At 44.8% G+C, this 27,221-nt stretch overlaps 1 protein-coding gene across 3 annotated transcripts in view; it reads left to right on the forward strand.

The window, feature by feature from the left end:
* Nucleotides 1–27,221, forward strand: part of tiam1a (TIAM Rac1 associated GEF 1a) — an 89,473-nt gene that overhangs the window by 55,408 nt on the left and 6,844 nt on the right. For 2 of the 3 annotated variants that reach the window (XM_015961661.3, XM_054730867.2), the window contains exons 16-24: nucleotides 4,205–4,417; nucleotides 5,028–5,152; nucleotides 23,898–24,122; nucleotides 24,378–24,446; nucleotides 24,526–24,651; nucleotides 24,775–24,883; nucleotides 25,012–25,191; nucleotides 25,626–25,744; nucleotides 25,838–25,946. In XM_015961661.3, the coding sequence (XP_015817147.3) occupies nucleotides 4,205–4,417; nucleotides 5,028–5,152; nucleotides 23,898–24,122; nucleotides 24,378–24,446; nucleotides 24,526–24,651; nucleotides 24,775–24,883; nucleotides 25,012–25,191; nucleotides 25,626–25,744; nucleotides 25,838–25,946 (1,275 nt within the window). Of the gene's footprint in view, nucleotides 1–4,204; nucleotides 4,418–5,027; nucleotides 5,153–17,160; nucleotides 17,365–23,897; nucleotides 24,123–24,377; nucleotides 24,447–24,525; nucleotides 24,652–24,774; nucleotides 24,884–25,011; nucleotides 25,192–25,625; nucleotides 25,745–25,837; nucleotides 25,947–27,221 lie in introns of those variants that run through there. The other variant, XM_054730868.2, reaches the window with a different exon arrangement.

Raw genomic sequence — 27,221 nt, forward strand, 5'->3', positions numbered from 1 at the left:
ATATATATATATATATATATATATATATATATATATATATATATATATATATGTATAGTGACAAGTTGTGTCAGCAGAGGTTATGCGGGGGTTTGGGAATGTTCAGCAGGTGGATTTTGTTTCTTGGAATTCAGAGAGCATTTTCATCACCTGAATTTCATACAAATCCTTATCTGTGCATGTTTGTTTGACAGGATGAGATAAAGAAAATGCATCACCTGCTTTGAAGAGCATGCCCACTCACCTTGTTGTCATCTAAACTTTGTGGCTCGTTATCTTGTTGAACCTGAGCTGAGATGATGAAAAGATAAACTTTTGCTTTTATTTTCGTACTCAGTAAAAAGTTTTATAATGAGATACCATACCAGTTTATTTCTATGGTGCATTTAAAAACAGCATGGGAGCGTACCAAAGCGCCTCCCAAACAACATAAAATATCTGTTACGTAAAAAAAAACAGATAAAACAATCAGTAAAGGCAGATAAAACAGCAACCAAAGCACACAATAAAAAATAAAAAATAACCTAAAAAAGAATCACAATCTAAAAACCAAATTGTTAAAATGTGCCTTCAACCATGACTTGAAGACAGGGACGAAATTTTGATTTCAGAAGTGGGGGGGACACAGCAGGCTTGTGCGGATTTGGGGTGGGGGGTGTTATGTAAAGACCCCTTGACACGTCACGTGCCCATCTCAATAATTTTTCCATCCTATATATATATATATATATATATATATATATATATATATATATATATATATATATATATATCAAAGTTAAAAAATGTACAACTCTATTATTATTTTTATTTATTATCATTATTGAAGTGCAGTTTTGGCTGTTGACAATGGATAGGCCATTGTATTTATTGTTTTGGGTCTTTTTTATTGTTTTTGGTGCAACATTTTCTAACAGGGAGTGAGATTCCTTTTTTATTCAATTTTTGTTTGTTATTTTTATTCATTTAGAAGTTCTGGTTCTGGACATTTCAATGTTAAATTAAGGTTTATTTGTTGCATTTTAAAGGGTGTACTTGCATTATTATGATATATTAACATTATATCAGTGGTTATTTTGGTCTAGATAATGTTGACAATATCGTTTATCATCAACAATTTGTTGGACAAAATATCGTCCAGCAAAATTTGTTACATTCCCAGGCCTAGTCAAAAGTATAAAAATGATTTATACATAAACGGTCCCTCCTGAGATCTGGCCGTTTGTTCATTTGCTGTGTTAGAGGACATGCTGAACTAATGTTTTACACATGATCATCACCCTAACATTTGAGTGTATAAAAACATATTAAATATGTTTTTTCCCTTAAAAGTGTTTAAACAGTTGTTGCATTTCAACACACAAAAAATAAATGGAAAAAATAAGATAAATCTAATGAAAAGTGTACATCTTTGACATTAAGCTTAAAAAAATCTGTTGACGATGATGATACTGTTCATTTTTCAGAGCTTTTTAATGTGAAAATATACATTGCAATAGATAAGTTTACAATAAAGTTAAATGATAAAAGTTTTGAAGTTACACTTCTACTACTACTAGTAATAATAATTATGATGATAATAGTAATAATAAAAAAATAATTATTATAATAATACGAACAAATTGTGTCTGAGGAGTCAGTTATGTGGAGGAGATGAGTTTGTAAAAGTTAGTTTTGAGTATGTGTGTGAAGGAGGAGGTGAGTCTGAGCTTAATGCAGGGGTGTCACATGTCCAACTTACGTTTTGACTTTGAAAGAAGTCTCTTATATCCACTTTTCGTTTTCTTGACATGCTGCCTCCTGGCTGTGCCTAACTACCAAAGACTCACAAATGAACACTTATTCAAATGTTATGTAATGAAAGCTGAGCTGAGCTCTGATATTACACAGCGTCTAGTTGACGATGTGACTCAGTACCGGTGTTCCCTAGCGGCTCCAAACTAGCAAAACAACGTGAGCACGTTCTGACTGTTTACAACTTGAGTGACAGCAGCAACAGCCAATAATACGTTAGCAAGTATCAGCAGAGCCAATAGATTAGCTTTTGGGCGGGTCTAATAGGAAACCGGTTTCCGTTTCGGTCCTAGTGCTCAACCAAATCCATTTAATGGAGCGTAACATTGTTTTTGGACGGAAAAAAGTGCAGGGGACCAAAACTGCCTTTTGAAAAAGTGGGGGGGACATGTCCCACCCGTCCCCCCCCCAAAATTACGTCCCAGCTTGAAGATACCAATGGATGGTGACTGTTGAATAGTTAGTGACAGCGCTTTCCAAAGAGTGGGAGCTACATACCACAAAGGCTCACTCTCCCCTTGCCTTGTAGTTCGTAGACGGGGTGTGGAGTCAAATAGGACATGAGTATGTCCGACAAGACCGTTTAAGGATTTATATACAATGAGCAGGATCTTAAATTGTCCTCTCAAAACCAGAGGTAGCCAATGAAGATGCCCCAAAACTCGAGTCACATGGCTACGTCTGCCTGTGCTGGTCAAGAACCTTGCAGCTGCATCCTAAAATGTTGCAAACAAGCAGTATTTTTGTGTTGGGGTAAGGCCTTACCAACGGATGCCCATTAGGGTCAAACAGCCCTGGGGAGTGCAAACTAACAAGCACATCAGACTCCCTTTTATCACTGGCAACAAGTGAAGAGGTAAATGTGTAAAACAACAACATTTATAAATGACAAAAGTTTTGTAACCATTTGTTACAAATCAGTAAATGCATTTTGTCCTCATGGGTTCCTGTAGAAGGAAACATGGCATCTAATATGTATATATATATATATATATATATATATATATATATATATATATGTGTATATATATATACATATACATACACATATATATACATATATATATATGTATATATATATATATATATATATATATATATATATATACATATATATATGTATATATATATATATATATATATATATATATATGTATATATATATATATATATGATTGTACAGGAGCTGTGGATCAGTGGTTTTCTCCCATTTCTTTATACTCTTAGCTAGTTTTCACATCCAACCCCCACCCACTGGTCTCTATCTTCAAACCACAGCAGAGAGACTTAATGGGTTTGAGAAACACGCGGCCATTTTGTAGATACAGCTCTAATGTATAGAAAATAACACGCTCCACCACTGTGCCCCAGGGTCGCACCAAGGTTACTCAAGTGTGAGATTGTGGCCCCTGGTGCATTAGCAGCCTGAGAGCTGCTATCCTAGCAGTAGGAGGACACAGCTGCTCTGATTGTCCACCTATACCAGTGACATTTTGTTTTGCTGCATCACAGAATTCAGACGTGTGTTTCAGGTGTTGTGTCAGTAGGCTAATGTGTGTGATGGGCCTTGAATGGAAGAAATCAGAGTGAAGTGTAGGACAAAGTCGCCCCAACGGGTTTTTGTCTGTAATTTCCGTTCTGAATCCCCCACAGAAGTGCACACACACACACTAGCGTACACATTTATACACACACAGCAGTTTGTAGCCAGAAGGGTTATGGCTCCCTGTCCAATAAAGACTCTATTATATCTGACAGTTCCTCTTCAGACAACTAGGTCAGAACTTATGGCTAGATGTGTGTGGTGTGTGTGCATGTATGAGTTTATAGCGTCTCTGCTGTTTTTGTTGGAATTAAAAGGACCAATGACTTTATTCTGCAGTGAGAGCAGGTGAGGAAGCTGACAACCAGTCAGGTGAAATGGTGAAGCGGGCTGATTGAGCGCTAATCATCAGTTAACAAAACAATTCACAGGTGTGAAAGGGAGGAATTCTCAGGTATAAAACATGTTCTATCAAGGTCAATGACGTCTCTTTTATGCACACTAACACAAAGACACTATATGTGAGAGGACAGGAATAGACAGGCATTGCACGCTCGCTCCTGAAGCCATCTAGTCTTGTTAGATCAGCGTTTGCCTCGAGCGTGAAAGCAAGCATGAATAGATGCATTTTTAATGTATTGGAAGACTTTAGAGTCCTAAAATCAGTCTCAGAGATGCGGTTTGAAAGAAAGGTGCCAAGCTTTGGGTAGTAATTTGTACCCATTAGTCCTCGAGGAACTCACTGATGACCCTTCCTACTGAGTACTGTTTCTTTATTTTTTTGTGTTTCATAATTTAGACTTTTCAATAAATAAATCACTTTAAAAATCGTTTTTTCTGCCTTTTTTATTTTAAATGTTCCTTTAGGTTTAAAAGCAGGGGATGAGATCCTGTATCTGGGCGAGAAACCTGCATCTGAGCTCCAAACGGAGGACATGAAGGCTGCATTTGCAGATTATACACTAACTTTGAACATCAGCACCCTGCCTGAGTTGGACCGTAAAATGCTCTGCTCTAATCCACCTCGGCGCTCCGACGGGAAGCAGGACACATCTACGGACATCTTCTCCCAGAGCCAAGGTAAGACTTCAGAATCTGCTCAGACTATTTGCAATGCAACCGTTTACTAACGTTGTGCAGCGTGGAAGGGAGATGCATCACTACCTGCAGGGGGTGTGGAGGACAGTCTGGTAATTATGCTGGGATGCCGTCTGATATAACCTGCAGTCAGCCGCCAGCCTCTCCCTGACCTGCTCTTTTTATTTGTGCAAGGGCACCATTTGTATTCCTCAGGAATGGGGGCTTGTAATGCACAAGCTGACAAGCTGGCATTGTTTACTCAGGGACTCGGAGCAGTATGAATATTAATATGCATCCTTCAGCAGTGTGGAGCTGCCACTGTGGAGGATGCGCCATATGCTAAGGGTCAGACAGAGAGTAAAACACTTTTGCAGCCAGATGGAGGTCACTGATGATGTCATGATGAAGATGAGGCTGCTGAACATGAATACTTAAACACAAAAGGGACTTTAGAGATGAACCTCGTCATAAGACCCACTTAAAGGGATGTTTTTATAATGATGTCATCGCAGCTACGCAAAGTTGTTTGTGACTATTTAAAAAATGATGGAAAAAAGAGGAGAAGCAACTTAAAACTAAAAGCATGTCTCCTCATTTCTTTTGTGAGCAGAGGACATCCTGGATGAGGTGTTGGGTTTGACTGTGGACAGCCTGGATGAGACTTTGGAGGAACAACCACCGCTGAGCCCCAGAGATCATCAGGAAAACAGAAGCTTCATGGCAGTCGGCCAGAAGGTAGGGTGGAACATTTTAAATGGCAAACATATCTGACATTTTAGAACAAACATACAGTGGTGCCCCCAAGGGGTGGCCAAGGGGGGCCTGGAAAGATGATGGCCACCCCACTATGCCCCCCCCCCAATAAATCATCTATGTTCACATAAAACATTCCTTCGTCCTCTTTAATAAATGTATAAATGTGAAAGCCAGTAAGTAAATTTATATTTCTCGAGCAAATAAATCATAATTTCAGTAGATTTTGCTGAGTCACCAATTAAAAAAAGATTAGTAGTCTGTTTTTGTGGATGCTTTAGTTCAGGCAGCAACAGGCAAGTCATTTTTTTCTAAAATGCTAAAACACTAACATTTAAATTTTTTACAAACTGTTTAATTTATTTTGTCTTTTATATGAAATTTCTGTTTCTCAGATTTGAGGTCAACATGATGCCTGATGCTTTAAATGAAAAGGAATAAGGGAGCATATATTGCACAGCCACAGGCTAAATGCTCCCAGAGTTACCTGTAGGACCAAAATGGTGGTCCTTCGATGGCCACCCATGAGCATTTCTGGCGCCACTGAAAGCATAGAGAAAAATGCATGGAACAGATCCAAGAGATAAAATCCTACAACCTGTCAGATGGGATGTTGAAGGCATCAGTAGATTTTATTTAATTTGGAGATGCTGGGCTTCCATTATTTTCTGCTACTTGAAGGTAGTGAGGTCATCGTCTCTTTTTTCGTAATCAGAAATGATGGCTCATCAAACACTGTCTTATTGCAAAAACATAAAATAAAAAATCAAACGCATTCTGGACGTATTACTGATGTTTTTACACATATTCTGGTTTGTGAAAATTAAAAAACGGAAGATAAATAGAAAAAAATTAAAATCAATGTACAATTCATACATGTGATGCCATAGCACGATGTGTTTGTGTAAACCTGTTAGTCTCTGCATGTGAGCTGAAGCGTGTGTGTGTGTGTGTGTGTGTGTGAGTGCTGTGAAGCACTGAAATGGAGACAGACAGGTGAGTGCAGGACTGAGTGAACAGCATCACTTTCTAATTAACATCATGTCCGGTTCAATCAGGGCCATTGAGTTGATTGCTGGAAGAGGTTGTGTACCAGCCCGTTTCCCTTCGATACGGCTGTCGCTTCCATTACCATGGTGATATCTGACACCGAGAAACAACCAGAAACTTCATTTTTTAAATTGTCTGCATCTTAATCTAATGGTGAAAGACAGGAAGGAGACTTCAGAGACAGTAATGTGTCCTAAATCGAGAGTTTTCTGGTGGGCTCAGTGCTGGCAGTAGTCCGGGCTTTGTCCTGCTGGCCAGCACTGGTGTAGTGGCTCCAGGATAGATTTTAAGCAAAGCAGAAAAGTGAGATAAGGATTTTTTTAGTCATTGAGTCCAGTCAAAGTGAAGAAATCCTTACAGTAAAAACAAAACAGATCTACTCAGCACAGCTTTCTTATTAAAATGTAAATAACTACTATTCTGGGATGCAGATCTCATCATCCCCTATGTGCTGCGGCGCTGGGGCGTTTAATGTAGAGTTGTTGCCTTGTTTCATGTTTTTAGTTCAGACTTTTACATCTCCACATCGCACATTTCCACTTTAGCCTTTAAAATTTAACAACTTTGAAAGTTGCACATTTTCCCATCTGTAACAGCTTTTAAGATCAAATCATCGAGTCTTCATAATTCCAGCTTTAGGGTTTCGTCGTCGTCGTCTTCCTCCGCTTATCCGGATCCGGGTCGCGGGGGCAGCATCCCAACTAGGGAGCTCCAGGCCGTCCTCTCCCCGGCCTTGTCCACCAGCTCCTCCGGCAGGACCCCAAGGCGTTCCCGGACCAGATTGGAGATGTAACCTCTCCAACGTGTCCTGGGTCGACCCGGGGGCCTTCTGCCGGCAGGACATGCCCGAAACACCTCCCCGGGGAGGCGTCCAGGAGGCATCCTGACCAGATGCCCAAACCACCTCAACTGGCTCCTTTCGATCCGGAGGAGCAGCGGTTCTACTCCGAGTCCCTCCCGAATGTCCGAGCTCCTCACCCTATCTCTAAGGCTGAGCCCGGCCACCCTACGGAGGAAACTCATTTCGGCCGCTTGTATCCGCGATCTCGTTCTTTCGGTCATTACCCAAAGCTCATGACCATAGGTGAGGATTGGGACGTAGATCGACCGGTAAATCGAGAGCCTGGCTTTCTGGCTCAGCTCCCTCTTCCCCACGACAGATCGGCTCAGCGTCCGCATCACTGCAGACGCCAAACCAATCCGCCTGTCGATCTCCCGATCCCTCCTACCCTCACTCGTGAACAAGACCCCGAGATACTTAAACTCCTCCACTTGAGGTAGGACCTCTCCCCCGACCCGGAGGTGGCAAGCCACCCTTTTCCGGTCGAGAACCATGGTCTCAGATTTGGAGGTGCTGATCCTCATCCCAGCCGCTTCACATTCGGCCGCGAACCTACCCAGCAAGAGCTGAAGGTCAGAGCTGGATGAAGCTAGGAGGACCACATCATCCGCAAAAAGCAGAGACGAGATTCTCCTGCCACCAAACTCGACACACTCCACACCACGGCTGCGTCTAGAAATTCTGTCCATAAAAGTGATGAACAGAACCGGTGACAAAGGGCAGCCCTGGCGGAGTCCAACCCTCACTGGGAACAGGTCCGACTTACTACCGGCTATGCGGACCAAACTCACGCTCCTCTGGTAAAGGGACTGAATGGCCCTTAGCAGAAAGCCACCCACCCCATACTCCTGGAGCGTCCCCCACAGGGTGCCCCTGGGGACACGGTCATAAGCCTTCTCCAAATCCACAAAACACATGTGGATTGGTTGGGCAAACTCCCATGCCCCCTCCATCACCCTTGCAAGGGTATAGAGCTGGTCCACAGTTCCACGGCCAGGACGAAAACCACATTGCTCCTCCTCTATCTGAGATTCAACTATCGATCGGACCCTCCTCTCCAGTACCTTGGAGTAGACCTTTCCAGGGAGGCTGAGGAGTGTGATCCCCCTATAGTTGGAACACACCCTCAGGTCACCCTTCTTAAAGATGGGGACCACCACCCCGGTCTGCCACTCCCTAGGAACTGCCCCCGATGACCACGCAATGTTGTAGAGATGTGTCAACCATGACAGCCCTACAACATCCATAGCCTTGAGATACCCAGGACGAACCTCATCCGCCCCCGGGGCTCCGCCGCTGTGTAGTTGTTTGACTACCTCAGCAACTTCTGCCCCCGAGATCAGACAGTCCATCCCCAGGCCTCCCAGCTCTGGTTCCTCCTCGGAATGCGCATTGGTGGGATTGAGGAGCTCCTCAAAGTATTCCTTCCACCGTCGGACTATAGCCTCAGTTGACGTCAGCAGCTCCCCATCCCCACTGTAAACAGTGTGAGCGAGTTGCTGCCTTCCTCTCCTGAGGCGCCGGACAGTTTGCCAGAACCTCTTTGGAGCCGATCGATAGTCTTTCTCCATGGCCTCACCAAACTCCTCCCACGCCCGAGATTTTGCCTCGGCAACTGCCACTGCTGCACTCCGCTTGGCTATCCGGTACCTGTCTGCTGCCTCCGGAGACCCACAGACCAGCCACGCCCTGTAGGCCTCCTTCTTCAGCCTGACGGCTCCCCGAACCTCTGGTGTCCACCAGCGGGTACGGGGGTTGCCACCACGACTGGCACCGGCCACCTTATGACCACAGCTAGCAACAGCCGCCTCGACAATCGCAGAGTAGAACAAGACCCACTCGGACTCAATGTCCCCCACTGCTCTCGGGACGTGGTCAAAGCTCTGCCGGAGGTGGGAGTTGAAGACCGTCTTGACAGGTTCTTCTGCCAGGCGTTCCCAGCAGACCCTCACTATGCGTTTGGGTCTGCCAGGTCTACGCGGCATGTTCCCTTGCCATCTGATCCAACTCACCACCAGGTGGTGATCAGTTGACAGCTCCGCCCCTCTCTTCACTCGGGTGTCCAAAACATACGGCCGCAGGTCAGATGATACGACTACAAAATCTATCATCGACCTGTGACCTAGGCTGCCCTGGTACCAAGTGTACCGGTGGGCATCCTTATGTTCGAACATGGTGTTCGTTATGGCCAAACTGCGGCTTGCACAGAAGTCCAATAACAAAACACCGCTCGAGTTCAGATTAGGTGGGCCGTTCCTCCCAATCACACCCCTCCAGGTCAAGCTGTCATTGCCCACGTGAGCATTGAAGTCCCCCAGCAGGACAATGGAGTCCCCTGATGGAGCACTATCTAGCACTCGTCCCAGGGACTCCAAAAAGGGTGGGTACTCTGAACTGATATTTGGCCCATAAGCACAAACAACAGTCAGGACCCGTTCCCCGACCCGAAGGCGCAAGGAAGCTACCCTCTTGTCCCCCGGGGTAAACCCCAACACACAGGCAGAGAGTCTCGGGGCTAACAAAAAGCCAACCCCAGCCCTCCGCCTCTCACCCGGAGCAACTCCAGCAAAGTAGAATGTCCAACCCCTCTCCAGGTCTCGGGTTCCAGAGCCAATGCAATGTGTCGAGGTGAGTCCGACTATATCTAGCCGGTACCGCTCAACCTCTGCCACAAGCTCCGGCTCCTTCCCCGCCAGCGAGGTGACGTTCCATGTCCCAAAAACTAGTTTTCTTGTCCGGGGATTGGACCGCCAAGGCTCCCGCCTTGGTCTGCCACCCGATTCGCATTGCACCGGACCCTTCATGCTCCTCCTGCGGGTGGTGGGTCCACAGTTGGACGAGCCCATGTATACGGTTCGGGCTGGGCCCGGCCGGGCCCCATGGGCGAAAGCCCGGCCACCAGGCGCTCGCTCACGGGCCCCAACCCCAGGCCTGGCTCCAGGGTGGGACCCCGGTAACCCTCCGGGCCGGGTACTCCGACTCTTCGTTTTAACCGCCATGAAAGATCCTTCGAACCGTTCTTTGTCTCACCCTTCACCTAAGACCAATTTGTCATGGGAGACCCTACCAGGGGCACTAAGTGCCCCAGACAACATAGCTCCTAGGATCATTAGGGCACTCAAACTCCTCCACCACGATAAGGTGACGGTTCAAGGAGGAGCAGCTTTAGGGTTTGAATCAGGAAACACCTCTAGGCTCAGAATGTCTGGAAACCACATCTAAAATGACTTTTATTCTTCTCTGAGTCTGAAGAATAAATAAAAAGGGACGTTTTAGTGTCTTAGAAACTGAAATGACTGCAAGTATTACTGCAGCCTGTGATCTTCATCTCACCTTTCAGTCTCTATCCTCCTGTTTCAGTCTCACATCTGCTGTCTGATTTCTGTCCTAATTTCCATCTGCTGCATCTTTTCAGCCTATTTCTGAAACTTTCCTTTAGCTTGCATGGCTTCTTATATACATTACACTTTCTCATAATTTATAATGACTTGTGCCGGCTCAGGCATGACAGCAGAGGTGTTTTCTGTCTCTGATCAGCCATTCTCATCTGTTCTCCTTTGTTTTCAGTGTCCTTTCTTTCCTGCTGTTCTTCCTCTTTTCTTCTGATGTGGGGTCCTTTCCTCCATCCTCCTCGCTGACCCCCTGCTGCTCATTATCATAAACAACACAAGGCCACTGCTGCCAATGCTGGCTCCCAGACAGCTTGCTGTTTTTAGCTGTCCAGCCCTGACCTCAGCCTTCAAAATCAAGCATTTTGTCGCTTCCCCGTTTCTGATTTTATTCTTGTTTCACCATCTGCTTAAAAAAAGAATCTCAGAAGTGCAGAAGATTGCCTCTTACCTCGTTTCACCCGCAGCCTGCGGTCACATGGTGACAGACGACTGACTGGAGGGGAAAAGGAGGCAAAATGGAACAATTTTAATTATCCCCACACTCTAATTACTTCCTTCTACAGTGTTTCACATCATTTAGAGGAGATAAATGAGTGTCTGGTTAGCTGGAGGAGATGTTCATTATTTTAGACAAAGCACAGCAACCTCCCCTGCATGGGGGGGGGGGTAGACACAGCGATTGCTTAAGGATAACAATCATAATAGAGACGACAGTGACTGGTGGGGTTCTCCAAGGTGCATTCAGCCTTGATCATTTGTGCTGTTATGATTTGTAAAACGTCTACCAGTTAGGCTTCAGGGGATGGAAAATGGAAAAACACATTGTTCAAGGACCGTTTACATCAAGGTTTGTATAATTTCATTGTGCACCCAGTGAGTGTTTTCCGATTTGATGATTACTTCTGATAATGAGCCGTTTTATCTTCGACACTCATCAGGCTCCATATGGTCTCAGTCATTGTTGTAATTTGTTAAATGTTCCACTAGAGGGAGCACTGTGCTGAGAAATGAAGGCCAGTTTCTCTGTTACAATGCATGTTAATTATTTACTCAATATTTTAAAATCAGTTTGTGAATAAACCTGAAAGGTTGCTAATTTGAGGAAAAGAAAATAATTTACTTCACAGGATAAACAATAAAATACTTTTAGCAGCTGTTTTGTGTCTGCTCTGCTGTTCTACTTCCTCCTCGTGCGTCTGAACACCTGAATCCTTGTCCTCATCGCGGGGTTTGGTTTCTAAAATAGACTTGTCTTGTGTTGCATTCTTTAATTACACACACACACACACACACACACACACACACACACACACACACACACACACACACACACACACACACACATACATACATACATACATACATACATATATATATATATATATATATATATATATATATATATATATACCGGTATATTCTCTCCAATCCTCTAAAATTGAGCGTAGACCCAAATTTACGTGTGCTTCAGGCATATATTTGCTCAAAAGTTTGTCTTTAAAAACTGAGACTGAACAGTAGCAATCGTGATGGAGGGTTAAGGTGGGTTTCAACTTTATCTGTCACATAAGTCTCTGTATAAATAGATTCCCACGTGGGACCTTAAGAGCCAGTTGGTCTTGTTCAAATATCAACATCCTTTAATTTTTGCACAGCGACTCTTTGACCAAAGTGTAATCTTTCATCTATTCTGTGTTCATCAAGGTTCTACAGAAAAGTTCCTTTTCTAAACGTTTCATTGAGTCCCACATCTTCTGAGCAAACATCACACAGCAGCACCAATGAACAGGAAGTTGGATTCACTTTTCTGGACAAAGGCAGAGATTTCTGGTCTTTTGTACGTTACCTAACCTTAGTCAAGGGTTCTCTTGGGCAACTTTTATCGAACCCTCTGTCAGGAATCTTGGTGTAACCTTTGACCCAGCTCTCACTTTGAATCCTCATGTCAGTTCTCTTGTTCGTTCTTCCTTCCATCACCTCAGGAACATTTTTAAACTGGGACCCATTTTCTCACCTTTTTAGCAGGAAATAGTTCTCTACATCTTCATCTCCTCACGCTCATGCAACTCACTTTTCACTTGTCTTGGGTCCCATTTTTAAAGTCTTGGTATGACCCAGCCAGGACTTGAACTCACAATGTCAAAGTCTCAGGGCTCTAGTCGAACGACCAGGTCACTGTTGAGGTGGATGTCTCTGGTTTGGTCTGAACTGCTGATCCACCGTTTGCCCTGCAGATTCTCTTCCTGCTTGTCTTGTCATCTCTCCTTATATCCCTCCTCTTGCTTGTGATGCAGATGCACCCAGTGACCTTTATTTAGAAAGTCGCCATGCTTACTTGTTGATTACCTTCTAATCATTGTAAATACAATAACACAAGTCCCATGTGTCCCACAGTCCTGAAACTGCCTTGAAAAGTTAAAAAACAACAGCTTTTCACACCGTAACAGAAGATCTTTCATGGGCGTAAAAACAAAGAGTCGGAGTACCTGGCCTGGAGTGTTACCGGGGTCCCACCCTGGAGCCAGGCCTGGGGTTGGGGCCCGTGAGCGAGCTCCTAGTGGCCGGGCTTTCGCCCATAGGGCCCGGTCGGGCCCAGCCCGAACTGGATACATGAGCTCATCCAACTGTGGACCCACCACCCGCAGGAGGAACATGAAGGGACTGGTGCAGTGTGGATCGGGTGGCAGACCGAGGCAGGAGTCTTGGCGGTTCGATCCCGGACAAGGAATCTGGTTATTGGGACATGGAACGTCACCTCGCTGGCGGACAAGGAGCAGGAGCTTGTGGCAGAGGTTGAGTGGTACCGGCTAGATATAGTCGGACTCACCTCGACACATAGCATTGGCTCTGGAACCCAAGTCCTTGGGAGGGGTTGGACACTCTCTTTTGCTGGAGTTGCTCCAGGTGAGAGGCGGAGGGCTGGGGTTGGCTTTTTGTTAGCCCTAAGACTCTCTGCCTGTGTGTTGGGGTTTACCCCGGGGGACAAGAGGGTAGCTTCCTTGCGCCTTCGGGTCGGGGAACGGGTCCTGACTGTTGTTTGCAATGACAGCATGACCTGGAGGGGTGTGATTGGGAGGAACGGCCCGCCTGATCTGAACTCGAGTGGTGTTTCGTTATTGGACTTCTGTGCAAGCCACAGTTTGGCCATAACGAACACCATGTCTGAACATAAGGATGCCCATCGGTACACTTGGTACCAGGGCAGCCTAGGTCGCAGGTCGATGATAGACTTTGTAGTCGTATCATTTGACCTGCGGCCTTATGTTTTGGACACCCGAGTGAAGAGAGGAACGGAGCTGTCAACTAATCACCACCTGGTTGTGAGTTGGATCAGATGACAGGGGAAGATGCCGCGTAGACCTGGCAAACCCAAACGCAAAGTGAGGGTCTGCTGGGAATGCTTGGCAGAAGAACCTGTCAAGACGGTCTTCAACTCCCACCTCCAACAGAGCTTTGGCCATGTCCCGAGAGCAGTGGGGGACATCGACTCCGAGTGGGCCTTGTTCCACTCTGTGATTGTTGAGGTGGCTGTTGATAGCTGTGGTCGCAAGGTGGCTGGCGCCAGTCGTGGTGGCAACCCCCGTACCCACTGGTGGACACCAGAGGTTCGGGGAGCCGTCAGGCTGAAAGAGGCCTACAGGGTGTGGCTGGTCTGTGGGTCTCTGAAGGCAGCAGACGGGTACCGGATAGCCAAGCGGGGTGCAGCAGTGGCAGTTGTCGAGGCAAAATCTCGGGCATGGGAGGCCATGGAGAAAGACTATCGATCGGCGCCAAAGAGGTTCTGGCAAACTGTGCCTCAGGAGAGGGAGGCAGCAACTCGCTTGCACTGTTTACAGTGGGGATGGGGAGCTGCTGACGTCAACTGGGGCTATAGTCGGGCGGTGGAAGGAATACTTTGAGGAGCTCCTCAATCCCACCTATGCGCATTCTGAGGAGGAGCCAGAGCCGGGAGACCTAGGGATGGACTGTCCAATCTCTGGGGCAGAAGTTGCTGAGGTAGTCAAACAACTACTCAGCGGCTGAGCCCTGGGGGTGGATGAGATTCATCCTGGGTATCTCATGGCTATGGATGTTGTAGGGCTGTCCTGGTTGACACGTCTCTGCAACATTGCATGGTCTTCGGGGGCAGTTCCTGTGGAGTGGCAGACCGGGGCGGTGGTCCCCATCTTTAAGAAGGGTGACCGGAGGGTGTGTTCCAACTATAGGGGAATCACACTCCTCAGCCTCCCTTGAAAGGTCTACTCCAAGGTACTGGAGAGGAGGATCCGATCGATAGTTGAATCTCATATTGAGGAGGAGCAATGTGGTTTTCGTCCTGGCCGTGGAACTGTGGACCAGCTCTATACCCTTGCAAGGGTGATGGAGGGGGCATGGGAGTCTGCCCAACCAATCCACATGTGTTTTGTGGATTTGGAGAAGCCTTATGACCATGTCCCCAGGGGCACTCTGTGGGGGATGCCATAGGAGTATGGGGTGGGTGGCCTTTTGTTAAGAGCCATTCAGTCCCTTTACCAGAGGAGCGTGAGTTTGGTCCGCATAGCCGGTAGTAAGCCGGACCTGTTCCCGGTGAGGGTTGGACTCTGCCAGGGCTGCCCTTTGTCACTGGTTCTGTTCATTACCTTTATGGACAGAATTTCTAGGCGCAGCCGTGGTGTGGAGTGTGTCGAGTTTGGTGGCAGGAGAATCTCGTCTCTGCCTTTTGTGGATGATGTGGTCTTCCTAGCTTCAGCGAGCTCTGACCTTCAGCTCTTGCTGGGTAGGTTCGCGGCCGAGTGTGAAGTGGCTGGGATGAGGATCAGCACCTCCAAATCTGAGACCATGGTTCTCGACCGGGAAAGGGTGGCTTGCCAACTCCGGGTCGGGGGAGAGGTCCTACCTCAAGTGGAGGAGTTTAAGTATCTTGGGGTCTTGTTCACGAGTGAGGGTAGGAGGGACTGGGAGATCGACAGGCGGATTGATTCGGCATCTGCAGTGATGCGGACGCTGAGCCGATCTGTCGTGGTGAAGAGGGAGATGAGCCAGAAAGCCAGGCTCTTGATTTACCGGTCGATCTACGTCCCAATCCTCACCTATGGCCATGAGCTTTGGGTAATGACCGAAAGAACGAGATCGCGTATACAAGCGGCCGAAATGAGTTTCCTCCGTAGGGTGGCCGGGCTCAACCTTAGAGATAGGGTGAGGAGCTCGGACATTCGGGAGGGACTCGGAGTAGAACCGCTGCTCCTCCGGATCGAAAGGAGTCAGTTGAGGTGGTTTGGGCATCTGGTCAGGATGCCTCCTGGACGCCTCCCCGGGGAGGTGTTTCGGGCATGTCCTGCCGGCAGGAGGCCCCCGGGTCGACCCAGGACACGTTGGAGAGATTACATCTCCAATCTGGTCCGGGAACGCCTTGGGGTCCTGCCGGAGGAACTGGAGAAGGTGGCTGGGGAGAGGACGGTCTGGAGCTCCCTAGTTGGGATGCTGCTCCCGCAACCCGGACCCGGATAAGCGGAGGAAGACGACGACGACGACAACTTGTCATACCTTAACCATCCTTTCACTTCAGATGAAACGATTAAAGTCTCTCTCTGTTCATCCCATCTTTCCTTGTGGGGTGATTTATGGATTTACATTTTTTTTGTTTTATTTTAATTCCAGTCATAAGTGAACTTAGGACTCACCACTCCTTGTTCCCCTCCCTGTTGGCTCACAGAGACGAGCACACACCTCTGCAAACAGGACTAGACATGTCCGCGCCAATATTCCCTATTGATGCATCTACGTTTCTTCCTCTCATGTTTGATCATAAAGCATGTCTACACGCGTGTGCAGAGTGTGTAGACATTCGTCAGATGCATTTTTGTGGTATGTGTGTGTTCCCTGTGCTAAATGTGTGTGTGAGCAGGTTTCTGTTCACTTCCACGCTCCTCCCTCGTGCCGCTCCTCGCCTCTCCGTTCTAAGAATTGAGTCAGATGAGGAACATTTAGTTACAGAGCCTTTGGGGTTCATGTGTTTGACGACTGGCATCACTGCTGCATGTTTTGCTCTTTTTCAGCAGTCCTTGCATCTTTTTCCAAGTTTGAGGTAAAGTTTTAGTGCATTAGATCTGAGATGTACCACATTTTTTAAAAATGAAAACTATTTTTAGTGTTAAATTTAAAAAGACATTTATGTGTTCAAGCTTTTGAAGTGAACTTAAAAATAAAATTTACTACCTTTTTCTGGAAAACGCAGCAACATTGCTTTGCATGGATCTAAAAATGCATTCCTGAAGCTCTAGTCAGGATCAATGTTTGAGGAGTTTTTGTCAAGATTTTCTCCTTCTCCGGTTTTCTACATTTGTCTTTTTTAAAAGCTTTGATAAACGAAGAGTCTGTTTTTACGCTTGGAGCGTTTGACTCCTGCCACTCTGCCTCCTCCCTCTATTCTCCTCCCATCTTTGCTTCATGAGGACATGATATTTGATCTTTTTTGAATGTTGCAGTCAGCACTGGCTGCTCCTGCTGATGCATGGTGCTCAAACACCTGGGCGGAGGAGCAACAGATGCAGCAAGAGGAGAAGGGAGAGCAAGATTGGTGGAGGCTGCAGCCAGGATTTAGATTATGATTGGATAGACGCTGTAGGATGACAGAGTTCTGCTGTTTCAATGCAATCTGTGAAATGACCCATTTGTTCAGCTGAGGCAGACTTTTTTTGTTTGGAGCAGCTTTCTTCAGAGCAGAGTCCTGTCTTGTTTTACACAAGCCGAGCGCTACAGGACAGCGTTTTTTGGATAAACCATCTGCTGCAGCGGAATGGACATTAGCAGGACTGGAAAGAGGTGAACACCTAAACTTGTTGGTAAAACATTGTTGACCTGCCGGGATGTCGGCTTTCAGGAGGAGCAGGAACTCCAAACCCTCAGACTCAATTTATGATGTGTTCCAGTCGGTAAGCTTTGCAGTGCATGTGTGTGATAATGTGTGTGTGTGTGTGTGTGTTTATTGTGGCTTGTGTTGTGGATCTGAGCCTCCACAGGTCAGCGATTACATCATGGTACTGTACCAGCAGTGCTAAGCTGATGCTGTTCCTGTTGAAACCCAGATGATTTATGTAACACGTGTTTCTCGTCTCATAAACATTTTTGGGCCTTTATTATTATTTTTTTTAGTAAGGAAAGAAAAACCAAAATCACTATGCAACAAGCAAAAGGCTGCACGCCTGTCACTAACATCTCCTCTAATAAATATTTAGACTTCTTTATAGTATTTATTTTAAATTGAATTTCCAGATGGGAATGCTGCAGCCATTGTTCTGCTCCATCATCTGCCCCCATCCCCTGCTGTCATCTGTCTCGATTACCGCTCCAGCTGTCACCTGACTGTCACTAATTCTCCTGGCTGTCCGGATTCTGTCTTTTTTTGAGCGGCAAACTCGTAACTGCTGTCATTTGTGTGCAAAAGTACGGATCTGTAACTTTTTGAACTCAGATTTCCATCACTAAAAATGTTCTCAGATACATCCAATGCACATTAGTCACATTCTTGATTTTTTTCTTTTGTTTTCAATTAGAAGACATGTTTAATATATCTGGATGTTCCCACTGAGGAGGTGAGTTAGTATTTTAGCATATTCAGCATGTTCAGCATGTTTTTGCCGTGTGTTTACAACACGCAGTGGCTAAACTGGTTTCAGTGCCACTATGGAAAATTGTCTTGTCACTGCTGCAGCCCGACAGGAGACAAGCCATTACATCCACGAAGACAACAGCTGTCCCCTCATGACTAAAAGACAGGCAGGTGCATCGCTGCACACATTATAATTAAATAACACAAACGGAAACATTTTAGTTATTTGAATCAAAAGGAAGTCCGCTCTATATTAAGTGAAAACCAAAAAGACACAAAGGATGTGGTCATTCTCTGACATTTTCTAACCTGTTCAGTATAAGTGAAATGTTTTGTTCCGATTTTTAAAAAAATAAACGCCAATGATCAACTTTTGTAAATTTTTACTAAACCTGAAGCTTTTTCCTCTCAGCAAGTGCTGGGTAAAGAATTTCTACATGCCTAACGGGTGAGGGACAAACCAGAAGCTGTAATCTGATCAAACTAAGCGGTGGATGAAATTGGACTGATGCCGCTTTGTGTTTTCTGTAGAAACAAATTCTATTATCTTAGTTTTGATCTGAACTCTGATTGTTTTCCACTCGTTAGTTGGTTGAATCTGATTCGGAGTGGAAATTAAAGGTGTGGAACACTGAAAACATTTTTTAAACTTATAGCTGATTGTAATCGCTCACTCTGAGTTTTTCATGCAGGCTGAGCACGAAAATAGTCTCCTACACCTAACTCCTGCATTAGCTTCTGATAGAAGAGAGACGGTGAAACTCTATGATTTGAAAATCCTGACAGATCTACGTCGCACTCATGGACTCACCCATTTTGCCATTGTTGGTTTTCCATCACGCCCCCGTCAGGCAACATAATTTTTTGTGCCCCTCCCCCTCACTCCATGGCAGTTACACACACACACACACACACACACACACACACACACACACACACACACACACACACACACACACACACACACACACACACACACACACACACACACACACACACACACACACACACACACTGATCACCCATTGCTCCTGATTGTAGGTGAAATGTTGTGAGCACCTCTAGCCATCATGTTTATTTTGAGCTAACAAAGGCACCATTTCTTTTTATTTCTTAATATTCTTATCTTATCATGCAACTTGTTTAAATTTGTATGCGTGCACATGGACGTCGTTTAGACTTTAGAAGTGGGGAACACAACAGGCATGAGGACACGTTAGCAATTATCAGCTGAGCCGATAGGTGAGCTTGTGGACGGCTCTAATGGGAAACAGGCTTCAACACAAGCAGTTGGTTTCCGCCTGGTCCTAGTGCTCAACCAGTGTCTATTTATTACAGCGTAATATTGTTTTTGGATGGTAAAAAAAGTGCAGGGCACAAACATTGACTTTGCAAAAAATGTGTGTGTATGGGGTGGTGGTGGTGTGTGTGTGTGTGTGTGTGTGTGTGGGGGGGGGGGGGGGCATTGTAACAGTTCTGCTGTTATTTATTATTACTGTGGAGCTGTAGTCATTTTCCAACTGTATGCTGGACTGAAGTAGGGAACATCTGTTAACATGTTAGCTCCACCAAACTTTTCACCAGCTGTTAGAGGTTTGTCCTCGTTTCCTACTGTATTCAACGTTAATCCAGGGCTGGGGCGTGTCCAGGGAGTGGCCTGGGGTAGCACATGCCACCCTTGGAATCTGATTGGCCACCCCAGGTGCCACCACACTAATTTACCTTTAAATGGCTTTTTGTTGTCCAAAAAAGGCTTGGGGGTAAAACAAAAATAGCATAACCATTGGTGCCACCCATGCACAACGTTGTGCCTCACCGGGGCCACCCCATTTTAAAAGATCTGGAAACGCCACTGATCCAGGGGCAATGAAGGCTTTGTCTTATTCTTTCGTCTTTTTTTCTGCCGACAGCCGGCTCTTCAGCTATTTACCATCTCACCTCATGTCCTCCTGTGTGTGTTTATGTGATCTTCCTCTGCTGGGTTAAAACCAGGCCTCCAAAAATCTGGGGTGAAAATGAAGTCGTCTGAAGCTCAGCTGTGATGTGGCTCACTTCTAGTTCCTGAAAATGGTGCACCATGGCTTTTTTCCCCCAGAGAACAACTTACACAGCACCCTACTAGAGACCCCTGCAAATGCTTTAAACGAGTAAGCCACATCTTTAACTGAATTTTCCAACAAAGGTCTGGAGATTGCAGAAAATTCTTTGTCAAAAGGAAGATTCTGCCCTTTATTACACACATTTGTACCAAGGAGGCAGTAAGTTCTTTATTTTTATCTTAACTCTTATTTTATCTTTGTGAATTTTTATTGCGTTCGCGAAATGTGTTGTGGTCTTTAGCTGAAACTGAGCTTTAAATAAACCTTCTTCTTCGACCCCCCCCCCCCCCCCCCCCGAGGCTGTTTCTTGCTTTTCAGCAGAGCCTCATTAACGATAGATGCTTTACTTTGTGGTTCAATAAAATAAATCCTCAAGCATAATTTACTAGATGTTGAGGGAAATCGTGGCAGGTCTGCTCATGCTATTTGTTTCTCATACCAGGATTGAGAGTGGGAGTGTCGTGGCAGTTTCATGCACTGAGTGGATTGTTGGCTAAATCTATTTCTACTTTAGTTGAAAGAAAGATGACGATTCAACAAGACTAACCTCGTCGTTCAATTATTCTCAGCTGTTTGCTGCTCCTTCTTCACAGGTCGAATGAGGACAGAAATAGTTTTAGTGTCTTTGTTTTCATTTCTGGAACTGAATCTAAACTGGGCAGCTTCTGAGGTTATTTTCCGTCCTTTCACTGGAAGGAAGGTTACCTATAGGATGAGATATCAGAGTCACTGACCGGACAAAAGGGTAAGAACGAAGTTTTAAGTTGAAATGTCAAGAACAAGGTCTAATAATACATTTTTTAAAGCGCCTTTCAAGGAACTCAAGGTTGCTGTACAAAATAATAAAAATCAAGTTAAAAACAAGTTGAACAAATCACTCATAAACCCTCCCAGGGAGTACAGATCAAAAGTCAGAAAATTAAAACCGAATTCCAGAGTCGAGGAGAGAAACTGAAGGATTTGAGGCCCGTGGAGGTAAGCTGGAAGGATGGAACATTAAGGTGGAGAGAGGATGACTGTCTTAGGGAGCGGACTGCAGAAACAATATGAATGTGATCAGATAGATATGAGGGGGAAGATTGTGAACAGCTTTGAAAGCAGGACTTTGAACTCGATCCGTTGTTTAACTGGGAGCCAATGGAGTTGCTGAAGGACCGGGCTGATGTGGTGATAAGAGTTCTGCTGATGACCCGTTTGGCAGAGTTCTGAACTAACTGGAGCTTGTGGAGGCTTTAGTCCAACAAGAAGTGAGTTACATTATTCAATTCAGGAAGTGACTGAATGAGAATAGAGGCAGGATGGGGAAAGAGAGAGGGGCGAAGGTGATTAATATTACCAAGGTGAAAATAGGCTGACCTAGTGATGCTATTGATATGAGATTTAAATGAGAAAGTGCTGTCAAGGATGACACCCAGACTCTTACCCTGAGGGGAGGGAGGACTAGTGGAGGAGTCAGTAGTAAGTGAAAAACTGTCAGCATTTAATAAGATGGATTTAGTTTCAACAAGTAAGATTTCTGTTCTGTTACTGTTTAATTTAAGGAAGTTTATGGAGAACCATGATGTCAGTTAGACAGGAGGCGAGGGAGGGAGGGAGGATTTAGGTTTGGAAGAAAAAGTAGAGCTGATTGTCATCCGCAAGCACCGTTAACTGAATGTAAAATTTCCAGATTAAGTGACCTAGTGGAAGAAGGTAAATAATGAATAGAAGAGGCCCCAGGAAAGAGACCTGGGGCGCACCTCTAGTAACTTGGGAGGGGTCAGATTTGAAGGATTTGAGTTGTATGAACTGAGAATGACCAGAGAGATAAGAGTGGAACCAGCTGTTATGGGAAATGCCGATGGATGGGAGTCTGTCGAGGATAATAGAGTGTGAGATGGTATCGGCTGAGCTCGGATCAAGAATGAGGATGAGAGTAAACCAGAATCAGCTACAGTATGAAGGTCATTGGTGATTTTCACACTGTGACCAGGATGGAAACCAGAACCAGGACCTGAAAGGGTTCATAAAGTTGGTTAAAGGATAAATGAGAGCAAAGTTCAGACAACAACTTTCTCCCAAATTTTTAAACAACAGGTAAGTTAGAAATGGGGCGCAAGTTTTTCAGTATAGGAGTGCCTGCAGCAGTTTCAAGTTGAGATGGAACTATACATGTTGTGAGAGAGGAGTGGATGATGGGAGACTAGTCTTAACTAGAGTTGGTGGAAGGCGATCAACAAGACAGGTGGTAAGCTTAGACTTACTGATCAGACGGCAACAACAAAAAGGTTGACAGTGTGAAAAAGAAGATGGCTGGAGAAAAAGTGGAGGACCAGGGGATAGTTGCTGATGAGTGTTAGAATGTTGTTTCATTGAAAATCAGTAACAGAGATTGACAGGTGTCAGCAGAGTACATGTGTGGGGGTGAGGAACTGGGCGGTCCTGAAAAATACTCGATTTGGGAGTTACTATGGAGGCTTTGTTTTGCAATAAATTGGACAAGAAGAAGAAGAAGAAGAAGAAGAAGAAGAAGAAGAAGAAGAAGAAGAAGAAGAAGAAGAAGAAGAAGAAGAAGAAGAAGAAGAAGAAGAAGAAGAAGAAGGAAGAAGGAGGAAGAAGGAAGAAGGAAGAAATCTTTTCTATAGCGCCTCTCGAGATAGAAATCACGAGGTGCTTCACAAAAACTGTAAAAATATCAAAAAGAATTTAGAAAATGGTTAAAATATATTTAAAATGAGCAAAAAATAGACAATTGTGATCAAAAAATATAAAGAAAGAGAGAGAGTGAATAGGAAAGAGGGAAATCAGTGGATCCTGAGGAAGGTGGAATAGGTGGGGAGAGCAGAATACAGAGAGGGTGGTGAAGAAGGTCATACAAAAGCCAGCTTGAACAAAACAAAATTCGGGCAGAGTTCTTTGTGACTGGTGAGCCCAGTTCTTTTATAGAGATGCTCAAATTTTTGAGTTTTGGATTTTAATGCACAGGAGTAAACTACGGAGGACTCGAGGAGAAGGATGCAAGTTGGATTTTCTCAGGAGCAAGAGACTTCAGGACGCCATTTAGGACGTTGTTGTTGTGGGCAAAAATTAGTTCATCAGCTGGAGGGATGGTTTGCGATTAGTTAGTTGTCGATTTTGGTGCAAACAACATCCATATCAATACATCTATAATATTCACAGAAAACAATGGAATGCTCAAATAGAACTCAAATGTATTTGTTCTGCTTTTATCATAATTATATCTGAGAGTCTGAGACATGTCTTCACTGGATAAAAGTTAAAAAATGTAAAATGAAGCATTTTATTGTCTTCAAGATGCAGTTTTTTTATCCTCTGGTTACACTCATTTTAGAAAATTTAAATGTTTGTGGGAATGCGCTTTAGGCTCTTATTGTGAAAAGCTGAAGGAAGTTAGATTCCAGCTGCAGCAATAGAGGCGGTCAAAAGATGGTGCCTCAAATTCAAAATTCAAAACGATCCAGAATATTTGGTTCGAAAAGTAATAAAATCAAAAAGGTTCAACTGAAGGCAACTGGAAACCAAAGAAGTCCAGTTGCCTTCATGTGAACCCTCTGGGATTACCTACCATGACCTGGATGACTGAGAACCTTCACCTGCACAGTTAAAACAAACAAGTGCAGTCTTAATGGTGCTAAGTCACCGCCATAAATACTTCATTGCTTTTTCACTTATTCTGTCAGAATGCATTATTATTCTGTATTTTCTCATAAAACTAATAATTAGTGAAAATGACTGGTTGTATTTGTTCTCTCTGCAGAGCACAGAGCAGGTCACTGCTTTCTGTAGGAGTCTCCATGACATGAACCCCCGGGAGTCCCCCATGTCGTCTTCCTCATCGTCGTCTTCGTCCTCCCTGTCCCAGAGCCCTGTGTCCCCGCTACCATCTGCAGCAGGCACCTCTACCCAGAGACAGCTCTCCCATGCGGACAAACTGCGGAAAGTCATAAATGAGTTGGTGGAGACGGAGAAGACTTATGTCAATGTGAGAGCTCTCGTGTTTTATTGCTCTGATTTTAATGCCTCAGCCTTTTTGCTGACACGTCACACACTTGTTATTTTCTGAGCTGAAATTCCCGACATACCTTTGATGGAAAGAAAGGACTTGTTTTCCTGTCATTTAAATGACCTGCCATTGTTGTAGTTCCACTAGACATTCCCATCGAAGTTTTGCACATTCCCTAACTCATTCCTCCCTGACCTCATGGCAAATTTTATTAATAACTGTCGTTCCTTTCAGGACCTGCGGTGTCTAATAGAGTGCTACCTGAAGCCTTTGCAGAAGGAGAGTTTCCTAACGCAGGATGAGGTACTGTCTGTCTGATTTGTGTCCAACAAGGATGAAAAAGCTTTAGGAGTACTGACGCCATCCATCTGTGTATTTACAGCTGGACGTTTTGTTTGGGAATCTTGGAGAAATGGTGGAATTCCAGGTGGAGTTCCTGCGAACCCTGGAAGATGGGATTCGATTGGTGCCCGATCTGGATCGGCTGGAGAGGGTGGAGCAGTTCAAGGTTGGATTGTTTTGAGTCTTTAAACTCTGCTCAGGTCTTTCCAACCTAATGTTGAAACATTCCTGCTTTGTGCTGACTCGTTTCCATTGACCAATGCTGTGATCTGCGGTCTTGTAACTTCAGAAGGTTCTGTTCTCTCTGGGTGGATCATTCCTATATTATGCTGATCGCTTCAAAATCTACAGTGCTTTCTGTGCCAGCCACACAAAAGTCCCAAAGGTCTTGGACAAAGGTAAAAATGCTGGTTGTCTTTGAATTCCTCTGTCAAATTTCAAAGTTAAAATGGCAGTTTCCTTCTAGATCCAGTTTAGTTAGCCTTTTTCTTCGCACCGGTGAATTCTCTTGTTCTCTCTTCTCCAGCTAAAACCGACCCAGACTTTAAAGCTTTCCTGGCTGAGAGGAACCCCCGACAGCAGCACTCCTCCGCTCTGGAGTCCTACCTGATCAAGCCCATCCAGAGAGTCCTGAAGTACCCGCTTCTCCTGAAGGAGCTCTACTCTCTCACTGACCAGGACAGTGAAGAACACTACCACCTAGATGGTAAAACACCACCCTATCACTTGTTAGCTCTAGGACTGTGTCCAGATTCAGGGGTGGCGTTCTCATCCTACCTGGTCCTTGTAGGTCGGGTGCTACCTCGAGCGCTAAGACCAGAAGTGAGCGGTGGTGAATTTGAGCGATCAAGCCCAAATTCCAACATTTAAATATAGAAATGTAACTTGACATTTAAAACTGTAATCTTCTTCCACTTTGTTTAATATTACAAGAACAACAATCAGCGTTTTCGAGTATCCTTCACATTTGGACGTCCGTGTCACTTCGCTGTGATGTAATCAGCCTCATAAGACGCACTAGGAAGGATGCAGCTTCTGGATTTGGACACAGCCTTTGACACGGTTTAATTTTTTCCATGCTCTTCACCACTTGAGCCAAAATGAACTTGGACCTGGCTAATGGACTCTTGTCTCATTCAGTTGCGATGAAGGCCATGAACAAAGTTGCGAGTCACATCAATGAGATGCAGAAGCTTCACGAGGAGTACGGATCCGTGTTCGACCAGCTCATAAACGAACAAACTGCAGACAAAAAAGAGGTGACATTCATTCTGTTCCATGTTTTTTTTACCTAAGAACCACTAAATTATCGATAATAATGTGAATTTTGTGTTTATTGTTTTAAATCTCAGGTACTTGACCTCTCAATGGGAGACCTGCTACTGCATTTAATTGTGATGTGGATGAATCCTCCAGTGTCTTTGGCCAGAAGCAAAAAAGGTCCTGAGTTAGTGACTTTTGGTAAGCACGGCATCAAATTCACTTTTTTTTTACTTAAATATGAAATTTATGTTGCTCTCCAAAACTGATGATGTTTATTTTTGTCAAACCGTCAGTATCAACTGCTTGAATATTAAGCTACAAAAACAGTACTGGGATATTTTCTACATGCAAACAGACATGCAGGGGTGGTTCTAGAGGGGGGCAGGCTGGGACCAGCTGCTATGTTAAGCCTCTTTTCAAAAACAACGCCGCCATTTTGCTGCAACGCCTGGGCAGCATCAAGGAGCCTTAGGTCGTATGAAAGTGATCAGACCATGGCAATAATGCGGTGCAATCGTGTCCTTTTTACAAAAATGACTGGAATAAAGGGGGTATGTGGGCTCTGAGCTGCCGCAGACTTTGGTTTATCTTGGACATAACGCGCTTTTTATTGCGATCGAAGCCACGCTGATGAAGTTTTTTTTAACAAGCCACTCCTAAAGATGTTTGTCCTTCACAGTCCCCGAGCAGTCTCTGGTGATCTGACCTCCAGCTCTAACGGAGAGAAGCTCCTGGAGCTCTGCATCGCTTCAGTTTACTGTCTCAGCTGATTCTGTTTTAAAAGTGACACGGCCCGTGTTAACTTTCATTTTCAATATAGATTCCTGCCGGACCTCCCTCTGTTGCACCAAGGTGTAATATGCATTCACAAGTCCAGCGTTGTGACAATATTACTACCAATTTTGGCGGCGCGAATGCTGCAAAATTCCCGCATTGCCATGCCACCATGGCACGTTCATAAGACACAACGTGGCGGCAGTATTACGCTGACTTGCCGGCACGATGTGTCTTCTAAAAAAGGCTTTAGAGGGACACGTTTGTAAGAAAACACTATAAGCTGAATGAGTAAATATTTCAATTTTTGATGAGTAACAACAATATAAAAACAGCAATTCAGCTTTTTCGTTGTTTCAAAATAAAACTTAAAAAAGCTCTATCTGGGTTATTTATCTCAGTGATGATATACTTTTTGTCTCAGCATCTCTTTTCAACTTCATGTAAATGTCTTCACAGAAAAAAATCAGTTCTTATTGATGTTTAGGCTCTGCCTTCAGCAGGGGACCACGAGGGGGCCCAAGCTTGCTATCAGGGTGGCACTGGCCCACCTTTCACCTCCCCTAGAACCACCCCTGCAAACAGATCCACAGTATTTATTTGTTTACAACTTCATAAGCAGCTTTAGTGCATGTTTAAATACTCACTCTTAAAACCACTGCTTATTCTTCTGTAACTGAATTGCAAACACCTGTTCAT

Source organism: Nothobranchius furzeri, chromosome 10, assembly GCF_043380555.1.
Source record: "Nothobranchius furzeri strain GRZ-AD chromosome 10, NfurGRZ-RIMD1, whole genome shotgun sequence".
In the NCBI taxonomy this organism is placed as follows: Eukaryota; Metazoa; Chordata; class Actinopteri; order Cyprinodontiformes; family Nothobranchiidae; genus Nothobranchius; species Nothobranchius furzeri.